Raw genomic sequence first — 25,378 nt, forward strand, 5'->3', positions numbered from 1 at the left:
TTAAAAAACTCAGTGAATATACTCAGTCTGCTGATGAAGATAACTTCAGAGAAAGATAGAAAAAGATAGCTCCAGAAAAACAATTAAATGGATCTTGAGGCAAAATGGTTTTGTCAACTGCTATTTCTAAGGTCAAGAATGAAGCTCAGTTGATATTACTGTTTTGCTTGCTAATAGACAGTCCCAGACAAAGTGAATGAAATTGGCCCAGAGTCTAACCACCATAAAATGTTTGGGTATGTCCATATTATTCTTCAGTCATGCAGAATCATCAAGGTCTCATCATCATCTTCCTCCTTGCTTCGGGTTGCTGGTACCAGACATTTTTCTCAGGAGTTGGTGGAGACCAAACCAGAGCTAAAGAGCTAATATTGGATTCATTGGTGTCTATTGGCCGAAAACTAAACTTAAAACTTTATGACTAAAAGAGTTAAATGTTCACAGCCTTTTCTACTCCCTAATGGCCAAAAATCTTTGAAACAATCTTATATATGTCACTTACATAAAATAAGAATAAATTGTGGAAATGTTTAACTTTGATCTTTATTCATTGGTTTTAGCTCCAATTCATATAGCATTTTAAACACACTTTAGAAGGAATCATTATGGAAATCAGTAAAAGAATGTGCCATATCAACAGAAAAGCAACTTACATGATACATTCAGTGTATGCTATTATTATATTCTGCACCATTCTAAATTCTCCCACTGTATATATTGTGTATATTATAAGCCACACTATATTTCAATCTCATCTTACTTCTTAAAATAGCTTACTATAATGTTATCTCATTATTACAAGCAATGAGGAAAAATGTGCATCATCTGGAAATAAGCAGGGTAATACAATGCATCTTTGGATAGTAATTCATCAGTAGGAAAGGCCTTGGTAGACAAGTCAGCATTAATGCCAGTAAATAAATCTGTGAACATGAAAATGGAAAGCAGTAACATTTGCCAATAATATATAAGCATTACAATAATATATAAGCATTACAAATAAGCATTACATAATTCAGATACACAGGTTTGCACTGAACTCTTTCCACAGCTGTGTTTGCTGTATGAATGCTTTGCTGCAGGGTAAATACTCATTCTCCAGTGAAGGTTGGGTTGGTCACGGTGGTGGTGGCATTCTGGAACAGTGGGTTGTCAGCCTGTTAACAGAGAAAGCCTGATGATTACTGTGTTTCCATTTCTGATGATTTTTGAAATCATGTCTTTAAGTCACTGAAGTTAAAGATTTCACATAATGTGGAAAAAGCAAATTGTAAAAGGACACTGGGTCCTTGTAGACAGACCCCTCAAGCGGTGTGCATGTGGTCATATCCACAATCTAGAAAGAGCACTGTAAATTATCTGATACAAACTAGTATTTAAAATGGAAATCTCAAAGAATAGCTATTATCTGTTCCATAATGACCATATGGCAACTTGAAAATAATGTATATTTCCATAGCACTAATTTTATCAGTACTACTGTATTGCTCTGTTTTGACTAGTTGCAAATACCTCAAATGTGAGTATTTGGACAGACCCATTATGCAAAGCTTTAAAGTCTGTGAAGGTTGAGTGTTGAGTTTCATATAGAGCAATTACAAACTGAGCAAAAATCGCAAAGTAGAGCTAAAAATCAGCGGTGGTGATGTATGACATGGTGAGTATGACATGACTCTGTTGTAGCCTACTTATGGAATTAGTGTCTGGAAATTTACTATATACTGAATTTATCAAGACAAGTATCCAATAGGGTTTTTCCACTAGCCCAGGTTGGTCTGCTTTAGCTGCACCCAGCCAAGCCAACCCAAAATGGAATGTATCTCCACTACAGCCTCACAGCAGGGCATGCCATTAAGGCAAAAGTTAGACACAGAGTTCCACAAGGTTCTGTACTTGGACCAATACTATTCACCTTGTATATGCTTCCTTTAGGTAATATTATAAGGAAACACTCCATAAATTTTCATTGTCATGCAGATGATACCCAATTATATTTATCAATGAAGCCTGATGAAACCAATCAGTTAAACAAACTCCAAGCATGCCTTAAGGACATAAAGACCTGGATGACCTGCAATTTTCTACTACTAAACTCAGATAAAACTGAAGTTATTGTGCTTGGCATTTAACACCTTAGAAACACATTATCTAATGATATAGGTACTCTGGATGGCATTACCCCGGCCTCCAGCACCACCGTAAGGAATCTGGGAGTTATCTTTGATCAGGATATGTCCTGTAACTCCCACATAAATCAAATTTCAAGGACTGCCTTTTTTCACTTACATAATATTGCAAAAATCAGGCAGATCCTGTCCCAAAAAGATGCAGAAAAACTAAAACTAGTCCACGCATTTGTTACATCTAGGCTGGATTATTGCAATTCCTTATTAATCAGGCTGCCCTAACAAGTCTCCAAAGACTCTCCAGCTGGTCATGTACTAACAAAAACTAGAAAAAGAGATCATATTTCCCCCCATTTTAGCTTCGCTGCATTGGCTTCCTGTAAAATCTAGAATAGAATTTAAAATCCCTCTCCTAACTTACAAGGCCATTAATGGTCAGGCATCATCATATCTTGAAGAGCTCATAGTACCGTATTAAACCACTAGAACACTGCGCTCCCAGAATGCAGGCTTACTGGTGGTTCCTACAGTCTTCAGAAGTAGAATGTGAGGCAGAGCCCTCAGCTATCAGGCTCCTCTCCTGTGGAACCATATTCCAGATTCGGTCCGGGGGGCAGACACCCTCTCTACGTCTAAGAGTAGGCTTAAAACTTGGATCAGCCCTTAGTTATGCTGCTATAGGTCTAGACTGCCTGGGGACTTCCCATGATGCACTGAGCTCCTCTCTCCTACCCCTCCTCTCCATCTGTATGCATTCATGAACCATCAATTCATGTTACTAACTTGGCTTCTTCCCCGGAGGTTTTTGTGCCCCCCGCCCCCTTCTTTCTCTCTCTCAACCCAACCGGTCAAAGCAGATGGCTGCCCACCAAAAGCCGGTTTCTGCTTGAGGTTTCTACCTGTTAAAGAGGAGTTTTTTTTTCTTGCCGTTGTCACCAAGTGCTTGCTCATGGGGGAATTGTTGGGTCTCTGTATATTAAAGAGAACGGTCTACACCTGCTCTATGTGAAAAGATTTGGCGCTATATAAATAAAAATTGATTGATTGATAAAATTGAGAGCCATGATAGTTGTGTTAAGTTACTGCTGATGAAAACTCAACAGTTCCTTCTTTTGCTGCTTCATATTAATACTTATATTTGTCAGCAGCGCTGTTCTTCAATAAAAATAGCTGGACACAACATGATCTGGAGATATTTGGAGCTATTTGTTCAGCGGATCATTAGAGATAATTCTAGGAGGAACAGTACAAGCAGAAATAGCCACAGTGAGGTGTTTGATGAAGAGCTGCAGATAAGAGGCTCTAACTGCATTTTCTGCAAACAGCACACCTCCAGCAGCTAAACAACTTCTTTTACCCTGTGTAATGGAAAAACACTGGCAGTGTGCCAGCTTGACTCCAGTGCTCACAGCATGGCTTGGCACAACTACCCCAAAAACAGCTGAAAAATGCCCCAAGTAAAAATGAAAGAGGAAGTCTTGACTTTGCATCAACAGCAAGTTAAAAGATGAACATTTCAGAAAAAGGGAAGCTTCTTACTAAAAATACAAGGACATTTTGAAATAAAGGCCTTTCTCTAATTTAAACCTGATGCAAATGCATAAAAGTAACACTTTCTATGAAGCCCATGTCTATGATGCCTAAAAACATACTTATAACGAGTTATAATCTGCTAATAGCACCGTATAATTCTCGTTATTAGAGCAGTGCCCGTTCAAAACATGCCTGTTGCTTGGCCTCCACCACTGCTTCAGTGCATAGAAAAATTAGTACAGTTGATGTGAGGTGTGAATCAGTATATATACCAATAACTTGAAAGAAGCTAACATTCTATTATATACAGATGCTATAAATAATAGGCTAAGTACTCCAATAGTAAATGAATGTTCTTTTCTCATTTGAGTGGGTATGTTTACTCAAAAGATTTGTGCTTTGTCTGTAATGTCCGTATTTCCACTCATTGACTCCACGGGCAGAGGAGAGAGCATATTAACATTGTTTACCATGTATTTTTTATATATTTCTCAAGAACTGCTCATCCAAAGAACTTCACACTCAACACTGCACTTCCTTAGGTCCCCAGCAATACATCCATTAGGTATGAAGTACATAGGATGAATGGTGTTTGAGATATGCAAAGGACAAACATACATGCATACATATAGACAGACACATGCACTGAATAGCACTTAACACTGGCCTTCAACCTAAACTGCTGTACTGCAGAATCGTGTTTTTCTAGAGAGTTGATCAAGTAGCTTGTCATTCAAACATGAAAGGAGGTGCTTAACAACAAACAATAGATTATAACAAAAACAACAACACTATAAAAGAAAAAAAAATCTTAAAATGTAATTATTTCTAGTTTTTATTTTTGTTAGCTGTGATAATAAAAAAAATGACATCAAAATAAGTTGTCTCACCTCTGCCCACTTGGATTTCTTCTTTTCATTTTCAAATTTCTTGAACTCTTTCATGTCCTTCATGTAGATTAAGAACTTGATAATCAGGAGCAGCAGGATGCCAATGAGAGCCACACCCGCGATGGAGCCTCCGATGATAGCTGTAACACTGGGTGGTTCTGGACAGTCTGGGGGTAGAGGAATAAAGTACAGAAGGTATACACATCCAAAAAGACAAACTAGAGAAAAAAATGAAATATAGCTAAGTGGATGTCTGCTGACTTTTTTAGCCACGCTAGTGACATGGCATGAATCCTAATTGCTATGGTGATTCCCTGACCTTTTCTCGGGCACCACTATGAGGTTTACATTCAAAATGTCTCCACAACTTTCAACTGGTTATGAAACAGTCTCATGATGCCTCTGATGCCTCTATATGACCTACATAAGCAAACAAGACCATCAGCGAGAAGATTGGCTGTTTCTATATGGTCATTTTAAATGCCTGCCATGGGTCAGATTCCCCATGAAATCAGACAAAGCAATTTATGGCACGCAGACCGGAAGAGCCTATTTTATATTACATGTAGCATTGTAGCATTGTAGCATGAGGGAGTACAAGCACTAGGACAAGGGGAGGATATTCTCTTTGATTGATAATGTTGAAAGCATAGACTGTAAAAAAATATGAACGTAGTCACTGTGACGTCACTCATTGGGTTGTGAACTGCTGTTTTGAAGCCTTGAGTGCATGGATGTATAAAGAGAGTTCTCTTCTTGTTGCAATTAATTGAATGTTACAATTAATTTTCATGAACTGAAAACACACTGTGAAATAGCAGCAGATAAGCCTATACTCTGTGAATCTGGTTACGACATGGTTATGTTACGTAATCAACGTTGGTAGCGACTTGTCAATTACAACGTAGCCACGCCCTAAAGCATACGCTGCCTTATCATCTATTTCACTCTAAATGGGGCCATAATTTACAAAATGAACATCATGATGTATTGAAGAAGACCTGATACTAGCGATTGAGACCATAAATTCATTAGGAAAGTGTTTACTGGGATCATCAATCAAGTGAGAAGTAGGGTCATTTTCTCATAGACTTCCATACAATCAGACTTTTTTGCAGCCAGTGGAGTCGCCCCCTGATGGCCATTAGAAAGAATGCAGGTTTAAGGCACTTCCGCATTGGCTTCACTTTTCAGACCGAGAGCTACCCACTTGGTTGAAAGTGAAGTTAGACTTGTTGTCAGCTTCCCGAATCATTTTAAAAAAGACAAGAGAAAAAGAAAGAGTGTGCGAGCGAGCTGATAGCACAATAGAGACAGCAACAGTGGTCGAGCAAGCTAGAGAGTGAATGAAGAGAGGGAGCGACGGTGTAGCAAGAACAAAGGAGTAAATCTGAGAAATAAAACGTTATTTTCTCATTGTTTCACAGTAGTTACATTCTAAAGCAGATTTGCTGTGAATGCCTTACACCTTGTAACCTAGGTGTATGAACAGTAGGAAAACAAAGTTTACTTTGTTTCACCATCGTCATATTACAATTATTAATCTTACATAGCCACAAATTGATAGATTGCCTCATTGCTATGCATCCTGCAAACAGCTGTGTTTACAAAAGAAAAACAGTATTAAAAATAAGTAGCGTCTTTCTTTCACTCGCTTCCAAAACAAATGCACTCGCTAGCCAAGATCTTTATGACACGAGGTGGTGGTGCTCATGGAAAATGCGATCTTCGTTATGGGTAAACACTACCGCTTTTGTCCAAAGGGGCCACTAAAATCAACACAAAATGAAAATTCCTTGTAGTAACTTTGATGCAGACATTCAGCTTCCCTTCAGGATGAATTATAACACCATTGGTTACTCTTTTCATCTAGTGCCATTGTCAGGTCAAAATTTTCAGTGTGATGTGTTTATGAAATTGAGGAAAACAAAAAGCAAGTTGAAAACATGCAGGTCGCTGCGCAGACCATGTTGAGAGCTTAAGATGGTGAGTATGGTAAACATTATACCTGCTTAATATCAGCATGTTACCATCATCATTGTTAGCATATTAGCATGCTGATATTAGCATTTAGCTCAGTGCTATGCTGAAGGACAGCCTCACAGAGCTGCTAGCATGACTTGTTTATGTTTACAAATTGTGGAACCACAGAAAACTGCACTGAAACGGTGAAATTGGTCTTAAATTTAAGAATTTGTCATCTCTGAAGAACTTACTGTATTTAATTTGCAGCTTACCTCTCTGATTCAGAATTTCAGCCTCATAGTTATCCTCCCCAACCAACTGTTCCAGTTTAAATTTAATCCAGCAACCTTCCGTGTCCTTCTGCTGGCACTGCTTGCTTGACATGGTAAACTTGTCTACCATCCGATGATAAATGTTCTTGCTGCAAGCCACACTGCAGTTTTTTTGGAAGGGACCTGAGTTGAAGCCAAGGCATTCAATGCAGTTCCTGAAAACAAGATTAATAGCAGTGTCAAGTGTCAAGTCTTTTGATCTCAGCATAGACAGTGATGGAGCTCCTTAAATTGCTAATTTTTTATTTGTTTATGATCACATTCTGAACTTTGGGTTACATTTGGACTACTTACATTTTGGTCTGGCAAGGGTCAGGGCAGCCCAGGCATGTCTGACATCGTGGACGCTGGTATCCCTCGTTACACTCACAGCGGTTACACTTGCAGCTCCCTCGGCCATAGCACACAGTGTTGTTAATGGTAAGACAGCCCTCCGTAGACACCTTACACTGACAGGCTGAACCCTCAAAGCCTTCGTCGCATTCACATTTACCACAGTTGCATTTACCGTTTCCTACAAGTTGTGAGCAATGGAAAGGAGAGTTAGAATGATTTTAACTACAATTTTACATGTGTATGGTACCACCTGCATATCCCACATTCCCTTTGAAGGATGATTATGAGAAACGTCAGAAATTAATGCCAAGCATCTGCAAGGTGGAATTAAACATATGAACAGTGAGAACAGTATATCTAGTCAGCAGTAGACTCTGAACAAACTGCAACATTGGCAGATAGCTTTGAAAATGAAGATTCATAATTAAAGGTCTTGGCTGACATGCACTATGGAGACTGAAAGAACTGTGCTGTGCTTGGTCAGTCTGTCTTGCTGTTTTCTCCAAGTTTCTAATGCTGGTGGAAAATGTTGACAGTGAAGAAAAAATGAAGCAACTCGAAGAACGACTTGAAAGACTTTCACTAACACACAATAATAAAGCCAATGGCTAATATTAACTCATTTTTCCAACAAATCCTCCAAATTATAATTCATTAGTATAAAGACGTTAATCTGAAGTTAAATAAGTGTTTCTCCCTTTGTAAAGAAAGGCAGAGACTCTCTGGTCATGACTCATACAACAGGTACCTAAGTACGAAAAAGGTGATGAATGCCACAGATTTTCTCTTAAGAATGAATTTGTTCGTATGAGTGGTTCTTGCGTGAGGCCACATGTGTTTTGGTGAGAAATACTTGTATCAGTAAACCATAATGAAGAACATCAGTTACTTTGCTGTAACATTTGCAGATTAAACATGCAGATCCACTCTTTATTTAATCAAACAATGCAAATTATTTAAAATGACTGAAACTGTACCTCCACATAGTTTATTCTGGAACTTCTCACAGTGTTCATCGTCGCATTCACAGTAGTCACCATGGTAACTCTTTCCACTCTCTGTGGTGTGGCACTTACACCTGCCACACACACAGTCTCCTCGACCCTCACACTCAGTGCCATTTTGCCTCTGACAGGATGATCGCCTGGCGCGCTCCTCTCTCTCATTAATGGAGCACTCGCAGAACTGTCCGACAAAGCCCTCTTTGCAGCTGAATAAGAAGAAATTCGAGAGTATGTAAAAATCTTAAAAACTAGCAAAAAAACCCTATAAACTGTAACAATAAAACTGTAAAGAGCTAGCCTGTTTTACCAGCATCCCTCCCTCTATGATGCATTTTTAATAGAACATTTCTTCAATCATTTCTGAAAGCCAAAAACAATTTTCTCTTCTGTCACCTTCACAGATTTTCCATTTTTTAATTAATCCACACAACTCTCCTTAATGTCACCAGTTGCTGCTTACAGATTAATCAAACTAGACACAGAATCCAAGAAAGCAAATTAGCATATTTCTCAAAATATAAAACTATTCTTGTAAGTGTAGGTGACCAAAACTATTTGGTTCCAGTGCATGCCAACTCACTGTCACAGTCATGATGTAGGATTTGTAACACTTACCTGCAAATACCACACTTGATACTTCCCTCGCTTTTGCAGTGTTGCGACTCACGTTTGTCATTGTGAGTTTTACATTCACACTCACAGTTTGTAGACAAGGTCACTGTCAATGTGTCTTTAATGCCCAGTGGTCTGATAGTGAAAGACTTGTCCTCCATACATTCGTTTGCTGTCACAGTGACTTTAAAGGAAATCTGGAGAGTGCAATTAGGTTTGGGATGTCATACAGAAGAGAAATACATTCCATAGAACACTTTAAACATATAATAAACTAAGAAGTTGGGTCAAAATGAGAGTTTCACATTCTTGATCCCCGCTTGTGGTAACAAGCATGCCTCAAACCTATCCTTTCCAACTCTTCCTGAATCTGAGGTGCAACAGTGGCTTGGATCCTGTTTTCCAGCACCATGGCTTTAACTTTCCTTGGGAGGCTGAGCAAAGTGATATACCAAAATTTGCAGTGCACCTTTTGATTCCTTTTTTTTTGGTACTCAACCTCTACGCAACATTGAGGAGGCAAGTCAACCAAAACAATCCTACAGTGTTCAGAGACTTTTGCTTCTAAGGACGAATCTAATCAATCCCTGCTGCCTTGCCACCCTTTGCAGAGTATAGTGAGCTCTACTGATTGCGTAACCTCAGATTCAGGATGTGCAAAGCAGATTCTGTCCTTGCCACGGAACAGTGGACCAGCTTTTTACCCTTGCAAGAATAGGAGACGCAATCACCAGCACAAGCAGCACTCTGGCAGTTTCCTGACCTTCCTGACTCACTTTGCCTTTCTATGTGGTATTTAGATGCCTAGGGCAGAGTAGACGGTGTACAGGTGGGAGGAGAGGCACAAACAGGTGGGAAGTTCATTCAAATGAAGCAGCGCAAAGCGAATTGTTGGTATTTTGGTGGTAAATGGGTCTTAGATATTGCACTGATAATAGATGTCTAAGAACCATGTCTGTTTCTGTTACTTTTGGTGATTTTAACAAGAGCAAAGTAAATACTTGGGATAATGGAAATGTAATAATGCTAATAACTATAAACTATTTAAATTAAACACCCCAGTAGGTGTGTTTAAATCAGCTGCTGCTGTGTGACTGTGTGGTTATTTGGCAGTAGCGCCAGGCTGTTATTGTGTCCAGTAGGCTCATTGATTTAGATTTTTATGGCTTGTGTTCTGCTGCCGTTTTATCTCTACGTATGTAGTGTATGGTTTAATGTTAATTCTGCTGCGTTTGTCTGCTAGCTGTCTTTGTGCATGTGTGTGTCTGCAGTGTGCCAGACTTTGACATCCCCTCTATGTGGTGTAATTCTTTTCAGTTTGTTTGCTTTGGTGCCTATAATGTTACTTAAAAACTTGATTTAACAAGTTGTTGCCTATTTTAGAAAAATACTGTATGTAATGGAACCAACTGTCTTTGTGGTTGGCTCTTTGTGGTTGGCCCTCCTGATTTTCCCTGTCCCCAGTCTTTAGTATTGAGTCTCTATTCTATAAATAATCATGGTAGCCATATACCAACACAATATGAAAACAGAATATACTTCTAAAATAATTACAAAACATAGGCTTAACTTTAATTTGTTGTAGTAATATTAGCCTACTGTTAGAATTATTATAGAAGTGTTTTGGTATGAAAACCATCACCTCTGATTAAGTATTAAATATTCTGTATTACACATCGATTGACAATTCTGTGAATTATATAGCTATGAGAGCGTATAGACCTCTTCCCACAATATACATTCAGAGGGCTGAACAGACTGGACCAATATGGCAGCCACAGCATAGATCCTTCACACCACCCTATCTCACCTAGGCAAGAAAGGGAGCTATTAAAGATTACTGCTCATTGACTACAGTTCAGCATTCAACACCATAGTTCCCTCCAGGCTCACCACAAATCTCAAGGACCTGGGATTAACACCTTGCTGTGCATGTGGAGCTACTAACATTAGCTTAGTACAATAGTGACTCTACAATACTAAAATTTTATCACTAAGGTGCTGGGATAATTACTGGCCATTTGGAGGACGTTAAGCATATCCTCAATGAAAGTTGATCTCACAGAAGGGTGCATTTCTGCTTTTTGCATATGATGTGATTCTGCTGGATTCATTTGACTGTGACCTCTAACACGCATGGCATTGCACTGATGGTTTGCAGTTGGGTGTAAAGTAGATTGGATAAGACTGAGTCAGCGTCTCCAAGTCTGAGGTCATGGTATTCCTCCAGAATGGATGGTGGCCAGATTGCTCCTTTTGAGTTGGGAGTGAGTTACTACCTCAGGAATTCAAGTATCTTGGGGTTTTGTTAACAAATAAGGGTAAGATGGAATACAACATTGATAGGCGGATTGATACCACATCAGCATTAAGGCCTGAATTGTACTAGACGGTTGTAGAAAAGAGGGAGCTGAGCCTGAAGGCTAAGTTCTTGATTTACTGGTTCATCTATTTTCCAACCCTGACTCATGATCATGAGCTTTGGGTAATGACCAAAAGAATGAGTGGCTGAAATAAGTGTCCTTCACAGCATGGCTAGGCTCATCTTTAAAGATAAATGATACTGAAAGGAGCCAGTTGAGGTTGTTCGGGCATTTGAATATGATGCCTCCATGCCACCTCACTTTAGAAATACTTTGAGCATGTCCAACTGGGAGGAGACACAAAGTGATTACACATCCCACCTGACGTGGGGAAAGTGTCGAGGGAGATGGATGTCTGGGCTACCTTACTAAGTCTGGTGAGTCCATGACTTGGACCAAGATAAGTAGGGGGAAGTGGATGGATGGCTTTTTTAATGAGAAGTGCAATATGGACACAGACATGAGGAGCACCCAATACAATGTTAAAGCCTGAAATTGATATAACAAGAACTGTGTGCACTTATATATAAACATCACCATGATATATTTAAAAAACAGAAAAAAAGGACTGACCGGGTGGTTTTCAGGGACTTTGTCACATATCCCCTCGCTGTGCTGTGGTGGTCCTGGATGAGCACATATTGGGGTGTAGACAACTCTTACATTGTCAGGGAGATTGTCATGGGTCACAGTTACTTTGGAGGACAATCTCTGTCATGGATTACACATATGAGAGGGTTGTGAGATATGATAGAGACAGAAATAGCAAAAAATGTATTGGTCTCAAATGACAGTTTTACAAATACATAAAAGGAGAGAGGTAGCCACATTTTTCAATGGCGACTGACAACTTACATTGTAGGCGCTTTTAATCAAGTCAACAACATTTTTAGAATCTGATGACAGAACTCCCACCTCAGATTTTGGAATCATTTCAGAGAGTTGCTGGGATAAAACACAAGATTCAAAAATCATTTCACAAGATTACAGTGTGTACTCTATATATAAAAATAGGTACAAAAACTATTGGTATTTACCTTGTACACTGTCTCCACATTTTTTGTCACTGCAAATATTGGCTGAATATTGTTTTTCTCCAACTGCGTAGCTAGTTGTCCAACAGATGGGTAATCCTGCACACAACAATTAGTGAAATCAGTGAAAGTTTGTAAATCTGATGTTATGATGTCCATGTTACGCCTCTTAAATGACCATTTGATATATTGACCCCTGAAAAAAAAAAAAAAAAACTCCCCGGCTGTGGATTTGCAAGAAAACTGTTTTTGGAATCAGTGTTGTGACAATAAGTCAGTGATGACGGTGGTTCCAACTTGGGTCTATTTTCATAGTTTTGCCCATCATTCCTATCAGTTACGATAACAATGCATTCCCTTATGTGATCCCACACATACCATCTCACTGCTCTTGGCATAAAGGTTGTCTTTCATGTGGCAGTCTTCATCATTTGGCTCCAGTATACCGGCTAATTTTCCATCTCCGGCCATGTGGAACCCAGCATCAGTGGTCAGCACAATCAGCCGAGTGCTGCTGTTCCTCCAACCTATTTTTTCCTAAGCAACAATATGTGTTAGGGACCATTTTGGCAAGAAAGCCTAAAATGCTCAGTTGAAAGTAACTTTTAATTTACTGGTTTAAAAAAACTGTGATCATGCTTGTCAACCTTTATATCCCATTAAATTGCTTAGTTGAAGTATACATAATTGCTGTCAGGAGTGTGTTGTAATTCTTTTGCTGTAGAGAGGAAGTCATGGTGAATGGTTGGGAGTACAAAAGCCGGAGACCAGTGTTCACGTTCTGTCCCAGATGCAGTTTTGGTTAAGGTTAGGGAAAGATTGTGTATTGGTTTGAATAAAAATATAGATTACAGTAGAATATAATAGGCCCTTGTTGTATTTCATGTCAGCGTTGACCATTTCAATAATTCAACCAAGGCCACCATTTTACCCATACCTTATTCAAGCTTTGAGTTGCATAAACAGAATCATAAAAAATACTTAGCAGCCAAGAGCAGATATTGTTTTGTGAAGTGAAATATGTTGATAGTGAATATTTGACAGCGACATCCTTTGGTCAGAATGGGCTCCTAATTCTTTTTTTTTTTTTGCATAAATTGATTCATTTATTTTGTCAATTTTTAGTTTTAATGTTATGTCCTTTGTTTCTTTAACACAGGCTAAACCATCCAATGGAGTCTATATGCTTGACTACTGTCCATATAGTATGTTTGTTTTCCAGCCAATCAGGACACTGTACAATAATTTGCCAGCCAAGGCTACAGAGGGCCTTCACAAATTGAGACAATAGGGTGCTTTTAAACCTGTAGTTCAGCTCAGTTTGTAAAGACCAAGGAAAAAAATGTCGCCTTTTAGCTCTGGCCCTGTTCGTGTTCACACTTATTATTATATTATGTTGTGTTGTGTTGTATTGTACTTTATTGTATTGTATTATATATTATATTATGACAAATGAACCAAGAGTTGTTAACATAAAGTCTTATTGACTGGACAGTTTTGGCAATTGTCATTCTGCATCATGGAGCACCTATGGAGGAAGAGAAAATTCTGTTGACTGACTTTATAGGCCCCATTTTAGTGCAGAATGCATTGTGGCACTGGTAATTTTTTTGTTTGTTTTTTGTTTTTGGGGTTTTTTTGTTTTTGTTTTTGTTTTTTGAGGGTGCACTGAGGTCGTTTCCCCAACTGCACTGGTTTGTTATCTTGATGATTCGCTGTACATCCAGTGGGAGGAGAGGCACAGTAAATGGTGTGGCAATGTCAATCTAATTTTAACTTTATTGTCCAAAAATTGTTGAGTTATGCCCTTTAAACTTATACAGCCTGTTAAAGATGTAGCCTGTGAGTTTGAATGAATGTTAGTAGTTAGCAGTACTGCTACTTCTTTGTGTTACTTACAGTTTATAGTTATGTGTTTGGTTGAGTCCTTACCCCACATACAGCAGCCTGCATCATGGCATCAAGACTCCCTTCAGGAGAGTCCAAATTCCCAGAAATGAATTGCTCTCTCACTTTTTTTTCGAACTTTTCCTGACTTGATGTCATACTAAGCACATGTCTGTAGCCAAAGGCAGCCTGACACTGCTGGTCATTCTCATCACATGGTTTCTGCAGTTTCTCCTTGTTGGTGTTAGTGTAAGGAAGGACTGTCTTATCAACAAACGCACCAAACCCTGTAGTTAGAGAAACAGCAATTAGTTCCTTGGTCTTGTTTTTTTATTTTTAAGGTAACACCACTTGAAAGGTTTATCAGACATTTCAGAGGTGTACAAAGGAATAACATACTGTAATAATGGGCAATACTGTTATAGAATATAACCTTGTTGGGTCTCACTAGCTGACCACATGTTTCAAGACTAGAAACAGCAGGAGTCCTCAAGAAACTCCACCCATGGATCCAGGTTATCAAAACTAGAGATCCCCCTCTTATCTTCCTCTTTTCTCCTCCAGCTGTGGCTGGAGCAGCTCCTTGCTTTTTTCACCTCCAACTGCTGAAAGAGCAGCTCTCAGCTCTTTTTTCTCCCCAGCAGCTCTCTGCTCTCTTGTGTGGCCTACTCACAGCAGACACACATAGAACTCTTTCTTTACAGCAGAAGACGCGAGAGCCAGCAGCTATCACACAAGTCTGCTGGCTGGTTTAACAAGTACAGGAGCCACGAAACAGAGTTAGCTTGCCACTAACTCTATACAAAGGACTGGACCTGGGCCCTCTGAACTGCACAATGGGAGCACCAGACCTACACAGCAAATCCTGCATTCTTTTAGCTTTGGAGCCAAACTCTTCTCAGCCTGTCTCTTCCACGGAATCACCAGCTAAGAAGCAGAACACCACAAAGCATCTCTTTCTTCATGGACTGGTAACAACTGGGCACAGCCTAGCAACATATAGTGAAGCATAGCACAGCTAAGCAAGAATGTTTAACTTAATCGATGTACTGTACATGTATTGATTTGGTTAAGGCTATTCATTGAACTATTGTTGTGATGTCCCTGTTGTTCATAGTCAGGTTATTACATAGCCACACTAAGTTAATGTTAGCATTCTTAACACATGTTACACCCAGTAACTAGGCCTTGCATGCAACTAACCTCTTCCTAACCTGGCACCTTGATCCTACATCAATTGGTCTTGAATAGAGAACCACACAGTTAAGAGGTTTAAAACCCAGTTTTGCAAACTTTGGTTCAGGCAGGACATGTGGTTCAAGACACCACATGGTCTGGCCTTTTATCTCTGTAGTTCCCTTTGTCAGCCAAATTGTCGGCATGCCATGTGCTCAGTCACCAGGTGACTGCAGCCATCTTGCCATTGTCCTCCCCACACACACACTCACACTTGTATATAGGTACACTTAGCTTGACTAGTATTGTGTTTTGTTCTTTTACCTGTTTGTTAAATAAATGCTTTTGGATAAACCTGTTGTCAGTCTTATGTTGCACAAGAATGAGTTTTGCCAACCTCTGCTCTGCAAAGAACTCCCAAATCCCTCAACCTTAACTAGCTATTGATATGGTAATTTTGTTTATAGTTATTAAGTTAATTATTAATCAAAGTTCCAAATTGATAGATTAGTACACTTCGAGACTGAATTGGGCATCTTTTTCCCTGACTCCAGGATGGTGCCCGTTATTATTCATTCTTATTAATAATTTTATTGATTTTAATAATTAATAATTATCTTGATAATCATTCATTATTGCTGATAGCCAAACTTGTAGCCAAGGCCCAACAGCCTGTATTTTTTTGTAAATACTTTGTACAAAGTTGTTTTGCCATAAATCTAAAAACATATATTTTTAACATATACATATATAATTACAGTAACCTATAATTTAAAATGTATTACAATGTAAGTATATCAATACCATAACTAATTTCAATACAGAGACTTTCTCCACTTTTCCTCTCTTGTTACTGAGTAACACTACAAACATACCCTATAACTATTACACTGATTAGTTGGGGGTTTTTTAATGCTTTTGCTGTAATCTATTTTAAGTTTCAAATTTCTTGTCTTCTTTCCTTGTACCTACTTACAGTATGTCTCAATAATGGTAAGCAGTAGGTATTTATTGATACATGGTATGTACAAAATAACTCCACCGTAAGTTATGGCTGCACTCTACAGTATTACCAAATAATATATTTGTATATTGTCTAAAATCGGTATTTTAGACAAGTCAAATTGTCAGATTAAGATTGCAATCTCATTACCTATTTCTGCATAGTCAGTAATGGTTTTCAGAGCTTTAAAAAGATCTTGTCCCAACTCTTTGACATTTTCCAAGTCATCTTTCATGGAGTAAGACAGGTCCATCAGGTAGTAGAGATCAACTGGATAACCCTGAACTCTTTTAAAAGACACATTGAATGAGGAAGGAAGCCCTGTAATCACAGAGAAGAAACAAACAAGTGAAAAAAGAAATAAAACAAGGAAGAAAAACAACCATGCTCATATTCATGTCATAATATGACATGAAAATATAGTAATATTTTGGAATTTGTCTGTGAAGATTCTCAATCATTCAGGCCATGGTTATCCAAGGAAGGTTGAATCAAGGGCAACTGCACTTGGCTATAGATACATGAAGATGTTTCTCCTCTCATCCAAGGGGCTTCTTCAGTTCTAACTGAACTGATGGGGAGTCCCAGGTATTTAACTTCTGTGGGGTCGTTATCAAGGTCTTTGATACCTCATCTCTCCACCAGTCAGATAGAAATGAAGACGCCCCTTGCATGAAAGGTGAACTTTGTCTTCAATGATCTACAACTAAGTACAGTTGCCCTTGATTCAACACTCCTCAGATTTTGGAAATTATTACTCCTTACCCAGTCCAATTCCAATTCCAGCCAAATCCAGATAATAACCTTGGAACACACAGCTGCTCCCATTTTTACTCTAATCCGGAAATCAAACTCACCAGGTCGCAATTTCAGCCTAATCTTCTGTGGACTCAGCTGGACAGGCTCCTGCTTGTCAAATGACGTGGTCAGAGGATCATTCTTGACAGTGTTTATATTGTTCTCAGGGGAGATGATTTCTTCCTCCTCGCAGCCTCTCTCCAGCAACTGAGTCCGGGTGTCACAGCGTGCTGCTTCCTGCTCACCTGCTTTGGTGAAATTCTGTTCAAAGGGATTGCAAAAATAAAAGACATTAAAGAGATAAGAATTTGATGTTTATACTAGGTTCACTTATCTGCATCTGCATATATCATTGCTATTATTACTCCCTTGCATGAGGTTTGAGCATACTGTAAATTCTCAAGTAAAAGTCTCAAGTAATACCTGTAGTATGATAGCTCACATAGTAAATTAGGTATAATTTATTTTCCCACAGCAGTAATTCTACATCCATCTATGCAGGGTGTGTTTTGTGTCATTGACAGTAGCTTAACAGCAATCCAAAAACAACAAAGTAAGTAAATAGAAATAATTAGTGATTAGTATCTCTTGAATTTAGTTAGTGCAGCACAGTGGTGAGTATGACATGATTCTGTTGTTGTACTGATGGAATGTGGAAATGTATTCTTATCAAGACATCAAGTAAACATGGAGGAAATCGAGTTCAGTTTAACCAAGTAATAGGAGAAATTATGAATAGGTCTGTGTCTATTATAAGCCTTTTCCAGATAAAGGCCTCGTTCTCTCTACATTGGCCCAACCAGTGCTGGAGAATTTCTGGTACAGTAGTACCAGGGTGGTGTATAGAAACCGTAAATACTCTTGATTAAGCATAGTGCTCAACAAGATTAACTAGATTTGAATTCTAAAGACTAAATTGCCATAATTTGGTTCTTTACAGCAACAGTCAAACAAATCAGTGTAGTAAACCAGCAGAGGTCAAGTCTGTTAAGACTGCTGTCTGTGTTATGGTTGTCAAGAGATATTCTTAGTTATTAGGAAGAGTATCAAACAATATGCTATCTATTGGTTTTATATAACAATGATGGATCTGGAAATCTGGAAATTTAATTTCAGATAAAGTTTCTGCTATTTGTGTAACGAATGGAAATGTGACCATGTCATGGAGCCGACCAGCCCAATGGACAGGCAGTACACCTGCTGTTTAGAGCATTTGAACAAATGCCCAATGCTGACATTGTTCTTGTGAATAGTCTCAAAATGGTTGCTTGAAGTTTAAGTCATGAGATGATCTGAAGTACAGAACTTATAATAACATTTGCTAGCTATGAGTTCAAACTTAAAGGGAAATTCCAGTATTTTTTCAACCTGGACTCTATTTTCCCATCATTTTGAGTCTAAGTGACTGAGGGTGACAAGAAATTTGAAATTGGTCTGGTAATCAGCTGGCAGCTGCAAAATGAGCTGCAATGTAATCCTTGGGGGCAATTGTGCTTGTCAAAGTATGTCCACTAAAAGTGCTTGTTTTTGCCACTGATAGGGTCAGATTTTTATTATAAGTGTCTGACAATGAACGTAAACACAGGAACTAGCCGCCTGTAGCAGCATTATGGTTAACTGCATAGGGATATATCCAGGGAAGCTTGCCAGCTAACCGAAACATATTCGTCCACACATGCCAGTTTGTTCACATGTATGAGGCTGACTTTCACCTTGGTTGAAAATACAAGGAATCTAAAAAGTTGCCCCCAAGGATTACATTGCAGCCTGTTTCGCAGTTGCCAGTTTAAGTGCTCTCGCTCAGTACAGTACCAATGCTAAAGATTTCTGTCCCCATTAGTCACTTACACCCAGAATGATGGGAAAATAGGGTTCAGGTTGAAAAATACTAGAATTTCCCTTAACACTTATGATGAATCCACATAAAAAGCATTTTTAGAAGCATTTTTGACGTCCATCACTCACACATCTCACGAAACAGATCTGCTTCCATTTTATTAAATGTTTCGATCCACACTGACTCTGGGAGACGATCCCCTTGCCTTTTTTTCATGCTCCAAATCAAATATTTTCCTCCTCTGGCATGTTTAGTAAAGCGTATAGTAGTATAGTCTCTACAGAAATCTGTTTAAATAACACAAATCTCCTGCTGTTTACACGTTCTGAATTTATTAAGGGTATCTATATTGATTGAGTGAGTTTGACTCTGTCCTCTCAGCTTATCTGGAGCTGCTGCTGACAGACAGCTGGTTCTGTGGACAGAGACGTCTAAACACAGGTTGGAGTTGGTGTGGATTGAACAGATAGAATGCTTTCTCATCTGCTGTCTATGTGGATTCCCAGTTAAACCTTGAGACTTGTGGACTTCATGTACTCTATATCCAGATAATAAAATGATTCCTTGTGACTTACTCATTGTATTTACACATAGATACATAAAAACATAAATATTTACAGCTATACAGATACAGCATGGGAACATCCATGGACCATGAACTGTGTGTCTTACCAGCTGTTGGCACCACACACAGTATGGCCCAGATCTGATACAGTCACTACAGGAGTTGATCACAGACTTTGAGCAGACTTCCTCTTTTTGACATAATCCTGGACAGAAAAACACACACTGTATTCAAAAATATTCATAAATTGGAATAATGTGCGGTGGACACATAATTCTAATCTATTTTCTTTATGTCGACCTTGTATAGAAATGTTTTTTGTAGGGGTGGGCAGATAAACACCTGTGGTATCTATAAAACCAATATTAAGTCCTGTTTTGACCAGACTGATTTAATTTTGTATTCACTTTAATAGTCATTGATGAACACAAACATACTGGTAGTCCAGTGGGTTGCGACTGATTAGGCTACTGTGTATGACGAAAATCTTCGGCTTCCTTACTGGTGCCAAAGATGTGCACCTCTGATTCATGGGACAGTTTAAGCTTGGCAGGGTAGAGTAGAAATGGTTTGTAGCCTTGTTTCCTGGCCGTCTCCACTGTTCCGGAAAAAGCATGGTGCCATTTCACTGTATAGTTATAGTATAAGCGGAGATTCTCTAGCAGCTTTATGGATTAGGTCCCGGTCTGTGAAGCGGAGCAATTTTAAGATGAGGGCACGTGGTGGTCCACTGGTGCATTCAGGACCAATTCTTTGTGCTCTCATCACCTCCATCTTTCCCTCTGCCCATGTAGGGAACCATTTGGGAGGTGTTGAGATGAGGAAGGACAAAGCGTTGGGTCCCTCAATTGCTTCTGGTAAATTTTTGATATGAACATTGTCCCATCTGTTCAGCTCCTCTTGCAGTGGCAGGGACTCTTCCAATAATTTGCATCTGTATGGGAACCAAGCAGCAACCTCCAGGGCTGAAAAATGAAGCCAATGCGGAAGTGCCAACAACTGCAGTTCCTTAAATGGCCACTTGAGGCTGGCTCCAAAAGCGAGTCAATCCACATAGACCCCCATGTTAAAATGCCCAATTTTACAGCAGAAATAAACATGTTTATAGCCTGGTACAAAAAACGGTTTAGGACTAACTGGACTAACTGCAACTGAAACTGAATGACCTTTTGGCTTGAGCATTCCTTATTAATAAAGTTTTGTTACTACTATTGACCCCCTTTGCATTACACATAATCATTTCATTCATTGATTCATTAATATAACAAATATTGATTAGTTGACCTTAATAGTTTTGCAAATAAATAATGTAATGTTGACTTTTTAAAACTTACCATTGCTAGCCATCAACAGGAGCAGATGAATTAACAAACACTGATCCATTTCCTGATGACAAAAAAAAAAAAACATGTATGAAAAACTATGAAACAAGGATCCCTTAAAATAGAAATAATTAATCCTTGATTTACGCCTGGAAATAAATTAAATAACTTAGGATATCTTCATCTGCCCTCAATGACTACAGACTGGTTTCCCTGACATCGCACATAATGAAAGTCCTGGATAGACTGGTGTTGGCCCATCTCAGACCTAAACTGAGCACCTCTCTGGACCTGCTGCAATTTGTCTAACACCCTGAGGTTGGAGTTGATGATGCCATGATCTACCTGCTTCATTGAGCCCTAACTCATCTGGGCAAAACAGGCAGCACTGTGAGAATCATGTTCTTTGATTTCTCCAGTGCCTTTAACACAATCCAGCCTGTACTGCTGAGAGAGAAGCCTCAGAGGTAGATGCCTCCATAACCTCCTGGATTACTGACTACCTGGTAAATCACTGGTAAAAAGTGTACAAACCTACATTTAACATCCTCAATTGTAAATATAAAGACACTCCAATTCAAGTGGTTAACACAGGCAGTTAAATTATTAATTGATTAGTTATTAATTAGAAAAGACCATGGAGTCTTAAAGAACATTTCAATTAAAATTGATAATGTATTTATCTGGGTATTGTAATCAAAATGTTAAGCACATAATGTAGCATCATTCTGGTAGCAATTTTTTAAATGTAAAATGTAATATTATATGTTGTAATAAAAAGCATAACCTTGTGTGTGCCACTGCAAGAGCAAACACGAATTTATCTACCAATTTTCTTGTGCATACTGGCAGTTCTTACACACAGATGTAGAACTCTTTCAAGGCATACTTCAATAAATGAGGCCCCTGGTGTATGAGGGGTTGATTATGATTTTTAATTGCTTTCTCATAGATTATGTATCTGAGGGAGATCTTGTTTGTGAACACATCCATGGCCACTCAGGAGCAAGTCAATCGATGCAAGGAAGTAACAAGGTGAGTGAAATATCAGCTTTAATGTGTGCATTAGAAATATACATGTATTCATGTAGACAACAAGATTACTAACTGTGGCCACATTTAAGTCTGGCCATACTAAAATGCTAACAAGCTGAAATAGAATTTCCAATAAGAGTTGGTTATGAATCATAAACTTGTATAAAATGGTGCACATTGACAGTGTGACAGCATTCATCCAAATACACCAGCTGTCTGACTTCATGAAAAAAACAAAAACCCTACAGACTGAACGAGATGTGTACTAGGGCATGGAAAAAGTTGGTTAACCAATAATGATTGACTAATCATCAAGTCAATGCACTCGTCATATGAATACAATGGTTTCCTGTAAACGGAGGCTTGTGTTGCACACTGTGTCAACACTGTCAACACCATAAAAGGTAGAAAGCAACACCACAGGGTTGGGTCATCAGTACATTTCCGCTTTTTGACTCAGGCTGAAAAGTGCTCATGAGAAAGCAGAATATATCTATCTTGTATGTACCTATATTCTTTCGACAGTATTCTGTGTACATTGCTTTGTACAACTCACAAGAAAAAATCTAGAGACTGTCAGCACCTGTAATAAAACTATCTTAATGATTAATAATAAGATAATAATAATAATACTGAAATAATAATAATGATAATAATAGTAATAATAATATATTTGTCTGTAAAACCACATTTACTCATAAAATGCATCATAAAATGCAACATTAGTTCCAAATGTATACAATAAAAGACTACGAATTTGAATCTATCGCCATGATTGATTAGCAGGTAAACTATATTCTTGACAAAGATCCGCAAAAGGCCTTAGAGTATTATTATTATATAAATCACCCACCGTCTTAATGCCACAATATAACCAAAGACTCCATATAAATGAGGAATTACTGATGCAGAGTTTAGGGTTTAACCACAAATGTGATAAGGTATTTAGATATGGTCTCAAGTCAAACTGCGTTGATAATCTGTCCCAAACCCACTTCAGATGTGCGATAATAGGATATAATTTATATTCAGCAGATCGGACAGTTGAGAGGTAACTGACCAGAGGGAGAGGATTACATATATAGCTCTCTCTGTTATACCATGGTGGTGCTTGTTCAGGGGGACACATCCACTGGGCCAGATGTCTCAGGCAAAAAGTGTAATGATGCAGTAAAACATTTGGTAGTTCAAGCCCTCATGGTCAACAGGCTTTTGTAATTTACTCATTCTAAGACAAAGTCCTCCCGGACAGGGACTTTCTGCAGAGTTCCTCAATTTGCCAAAAATAGTTGCTGTAATCCTTCCTCCTGCTTGTACTGGCCAAGAGAAGATCCCTTTATAATGCACTTACAACTAAGCTTCAGATACACCCATTAAAAGCATTTTTGCACAAAATGACTTACATTAAGAGCACATTTGGAGGAGAAAAATCTCTTTCAATGTTGATATGGGCACCTGACTGTTGTTTTAAGACAGACTTGAAATTGCAAAATTGCAATCCTATCCTTCAAGACAGTGAAGAAGCAGAGAAGATTAAAATATATGGACTTAAAATATAAAAATAAAAATAACACATTAAATATCGCACAAGACAAGAGAAAAGATCAAAATTCAATTACTTATAAACAATATTTACCACAGACTGTTCCAACCATGGGATGCTAGTGCTATGAAATGTTACATGAATATGAAAGATATGAAGTAACAGATTACATTTCTATATTTCAGGTTGGTTATTTTTAAACAGAATGCCCTGTCAAAAATAATCCAGGTATGATGCCAGTTGAATAAATCCTTGAAATGAAATGTTCCAGGTCATTGCAAGGTCCAAACGATCAAAAATTGGCAATTTATTTTAATTTAGATGGATGTTAAAGGGCTAAAACCATCCAGTGAGCTTACATACAGTATGGGAGGAGTTAAAAGTTACAACACCATTTTTATTTCTGTTTTTACCAGGTGTGGTTTTGAGAGACCAAAATGGTGACAGCAGCTGAGCCTTAAATAAAAGACCTGAAAACTTCACCACTGGTTGTATATTGTACTCAATGCACAAATTGTAATTTTACAAGAAGCAACTGCTTCTTTAGTGAGTTTTCAAAAAACAAATATATTAAGATGCCTTTCTGTTTTTTCATGAGTCAAGAGATACTATCTGAGGGGCAAAGATTAAAGAGATACTAGGGTTGATATGGTTAGGTCAGTATCACTTACTACAATAAGTTGTTATGAATATAAATTATGAGTATTTATTACGTTACAAGTGAAGAACTAATTACGCATGACTTGATAATCGATTAATTGAGGCCTTTATAGTAGATAATGGTGAGTTACTAAATAACAGACTTGACTATACTAATTAATAATTAGGTAATATTTAGTTCATAAATATCACTGGCCACTTTCTTCATGAGTCGTTCCTGATTAATTCCAGATGCTGAGCGGCACAAAACTAGTAACTACTTATTCATTGCTAACTACTTAAACATTAGTTACTATTTTTATACTCCCTCAAGTAAAGTGATACATCAAACTGAGAAGTAACTAAGTCGTCCTTCATTACTTCATATTTATAGTGATGAACTTAAATTCATAGCGTTAATAAACTACATCATAGTTTGTCACTTAACATGAAAACAGGTGACTATATGAGTGTTAACATATGGCAATAATTAATTTTCTTGATCTGCCAACACAATGACCACCATTGATGTTTTTGCTTGTTAGCAGCTCATTTGGACAAGTAATATGATATGATGTAGGAGAAATGATTTTCTCTTGTACATGGAATAGCAACACATTTAGCTGACATGAAATTGAGTTTAAAAAGTGAAATTCACATAATGTAATTACATAGTTCTGGATTTATAAAGTAAATGGAAAATTCAGTTCATGAAAATGCGTCCGTTAGTAGTTAATTCCTCTCAGAAACAAGCAACGAGAAACAGGAAGTTTGTCTTCCTCATTTAACTTATTATAAATTCCCATTTTCTCACAAATCAGTGGTGCAGCTACTCTTAATTCTAGCAGCCTCACTTCAGTGACTCACGATACTATGAAACTTCTAATACTATGAAAAAAAATAGTATGAAATAATAGTGCATCATATAATATCTGATTATGTAAAACAAAGTTTTCTTTCATCAACCTTAATTTGAAACACAAGACTACCAGCTTCTCATGTAAGATTATCAAAACTTAAAGGTGGAGAGAATGAGAAGAGTCAAGAAGCTGTTTCTTTACAAAAACAAACTATTTCTTTACAGAAGCACACTTACCAGAATCAGGAAGATGCAACTGCAGCTCTCCTCTGTGGTTGACAGTTGAGTTAGATGAACGTAGAAACTCCACCCACATGACAGGAAGTGTGCAGCAATAAAGAGATCGTGCAAAAGAACAGCAAGAGTTGGGTCACAGAGTAGGTCACACATTACAGCTAGAAAATACACTGCCAACAAGAGCTGGAGACGTCATATTTGCGCTGAGTCACATAAATAAGGCTCTATCTTGAATTCAAACACACCTACAAATACCTCTAAAGCTCTCTAATTCACACATAA

General features: G+C 38.2%; 1 protein-coding gene across 1 annotated transcript; it reads right to left on the reverse strand.

Moving 5' to 3' along the window:
* Nucleotides 1–525: 525 nt before the first annotated feature.
* itgb2 (integrin, beta 2) lies at nt 526–25,163 on the reverse strand. Its single transcript, XM_067604577.1, has 16 exons — nt 25,097–25,163; nt 20,796–20,847; nt 19,569–19,666; nt 17,119–17,320; nt 16,412–16,582; nt 14,128–14,369; nt 12,574–12,732; nt 12,199–12,294; nt 12,017–12,106; nt 11,735–11,872; nt 8,802–8,995; nt 8,160–8,392; nt 7,141–7,360; nt 6,787–7,001; nt 4,550–4,716; nt 526–1,157 (listed from the first exon to the last, which is right to left on the reverse strand). Exons 2-16 carry the CDS (start codon nt 20,842–20,844, stop codon nt 1,092–1,094), a joined length of 2,340 nt encoding a protein of 779 aa, XP_067460678.1. The 5' UTR covers nt 20,845–20,847; nt 25,097–25,163; the 3' UTR covers nt 526–1,091.
* Nucleotides 25,164–25,378: the final 215 nt, after the last annotated feature.

The sequence above is a fragment of the Thunnus thynnus genome, chromosome 11, assembly GCF_963924715.1.
Source record: "Thunnus thynnus chromosome 11, fThuThy2.1, whole genome shotgun sequence".
NCBI lineage: Eukaryota > Metazoa > Chordata > Actinopteri > Scombriformes > Scombridae > Thunnus > Thunnus thynnus.

What these genes read in the sequence shown, in the direction of transcription:
- itgb2 (XM_067604577.1), bottom strand. Translation starts at nt 20,844, where the DNA reads ATGGATCAGTGTTTGTTAATTCATCTGCTCCTGTTGATGGCTAGCAAT. An exon ending in ATGTGGAGACAGTGTACAAG is followed by an intron (nt 12,107 to 12,198) that starts GTAAATACCAAT and finishes GTTTTATCCCAG; the next exon opens with CAACTCTCTGAAATGATTCC. An exon ending in GACCCTTGCCAGACCAAAAT is followed by an intron (nt 7,002 to 7,140) that starts GTAAGTAGTCCA and finishes TCTTGTTTTCAG; the next exon opens with GAACTGCATTGAATGCCTTG.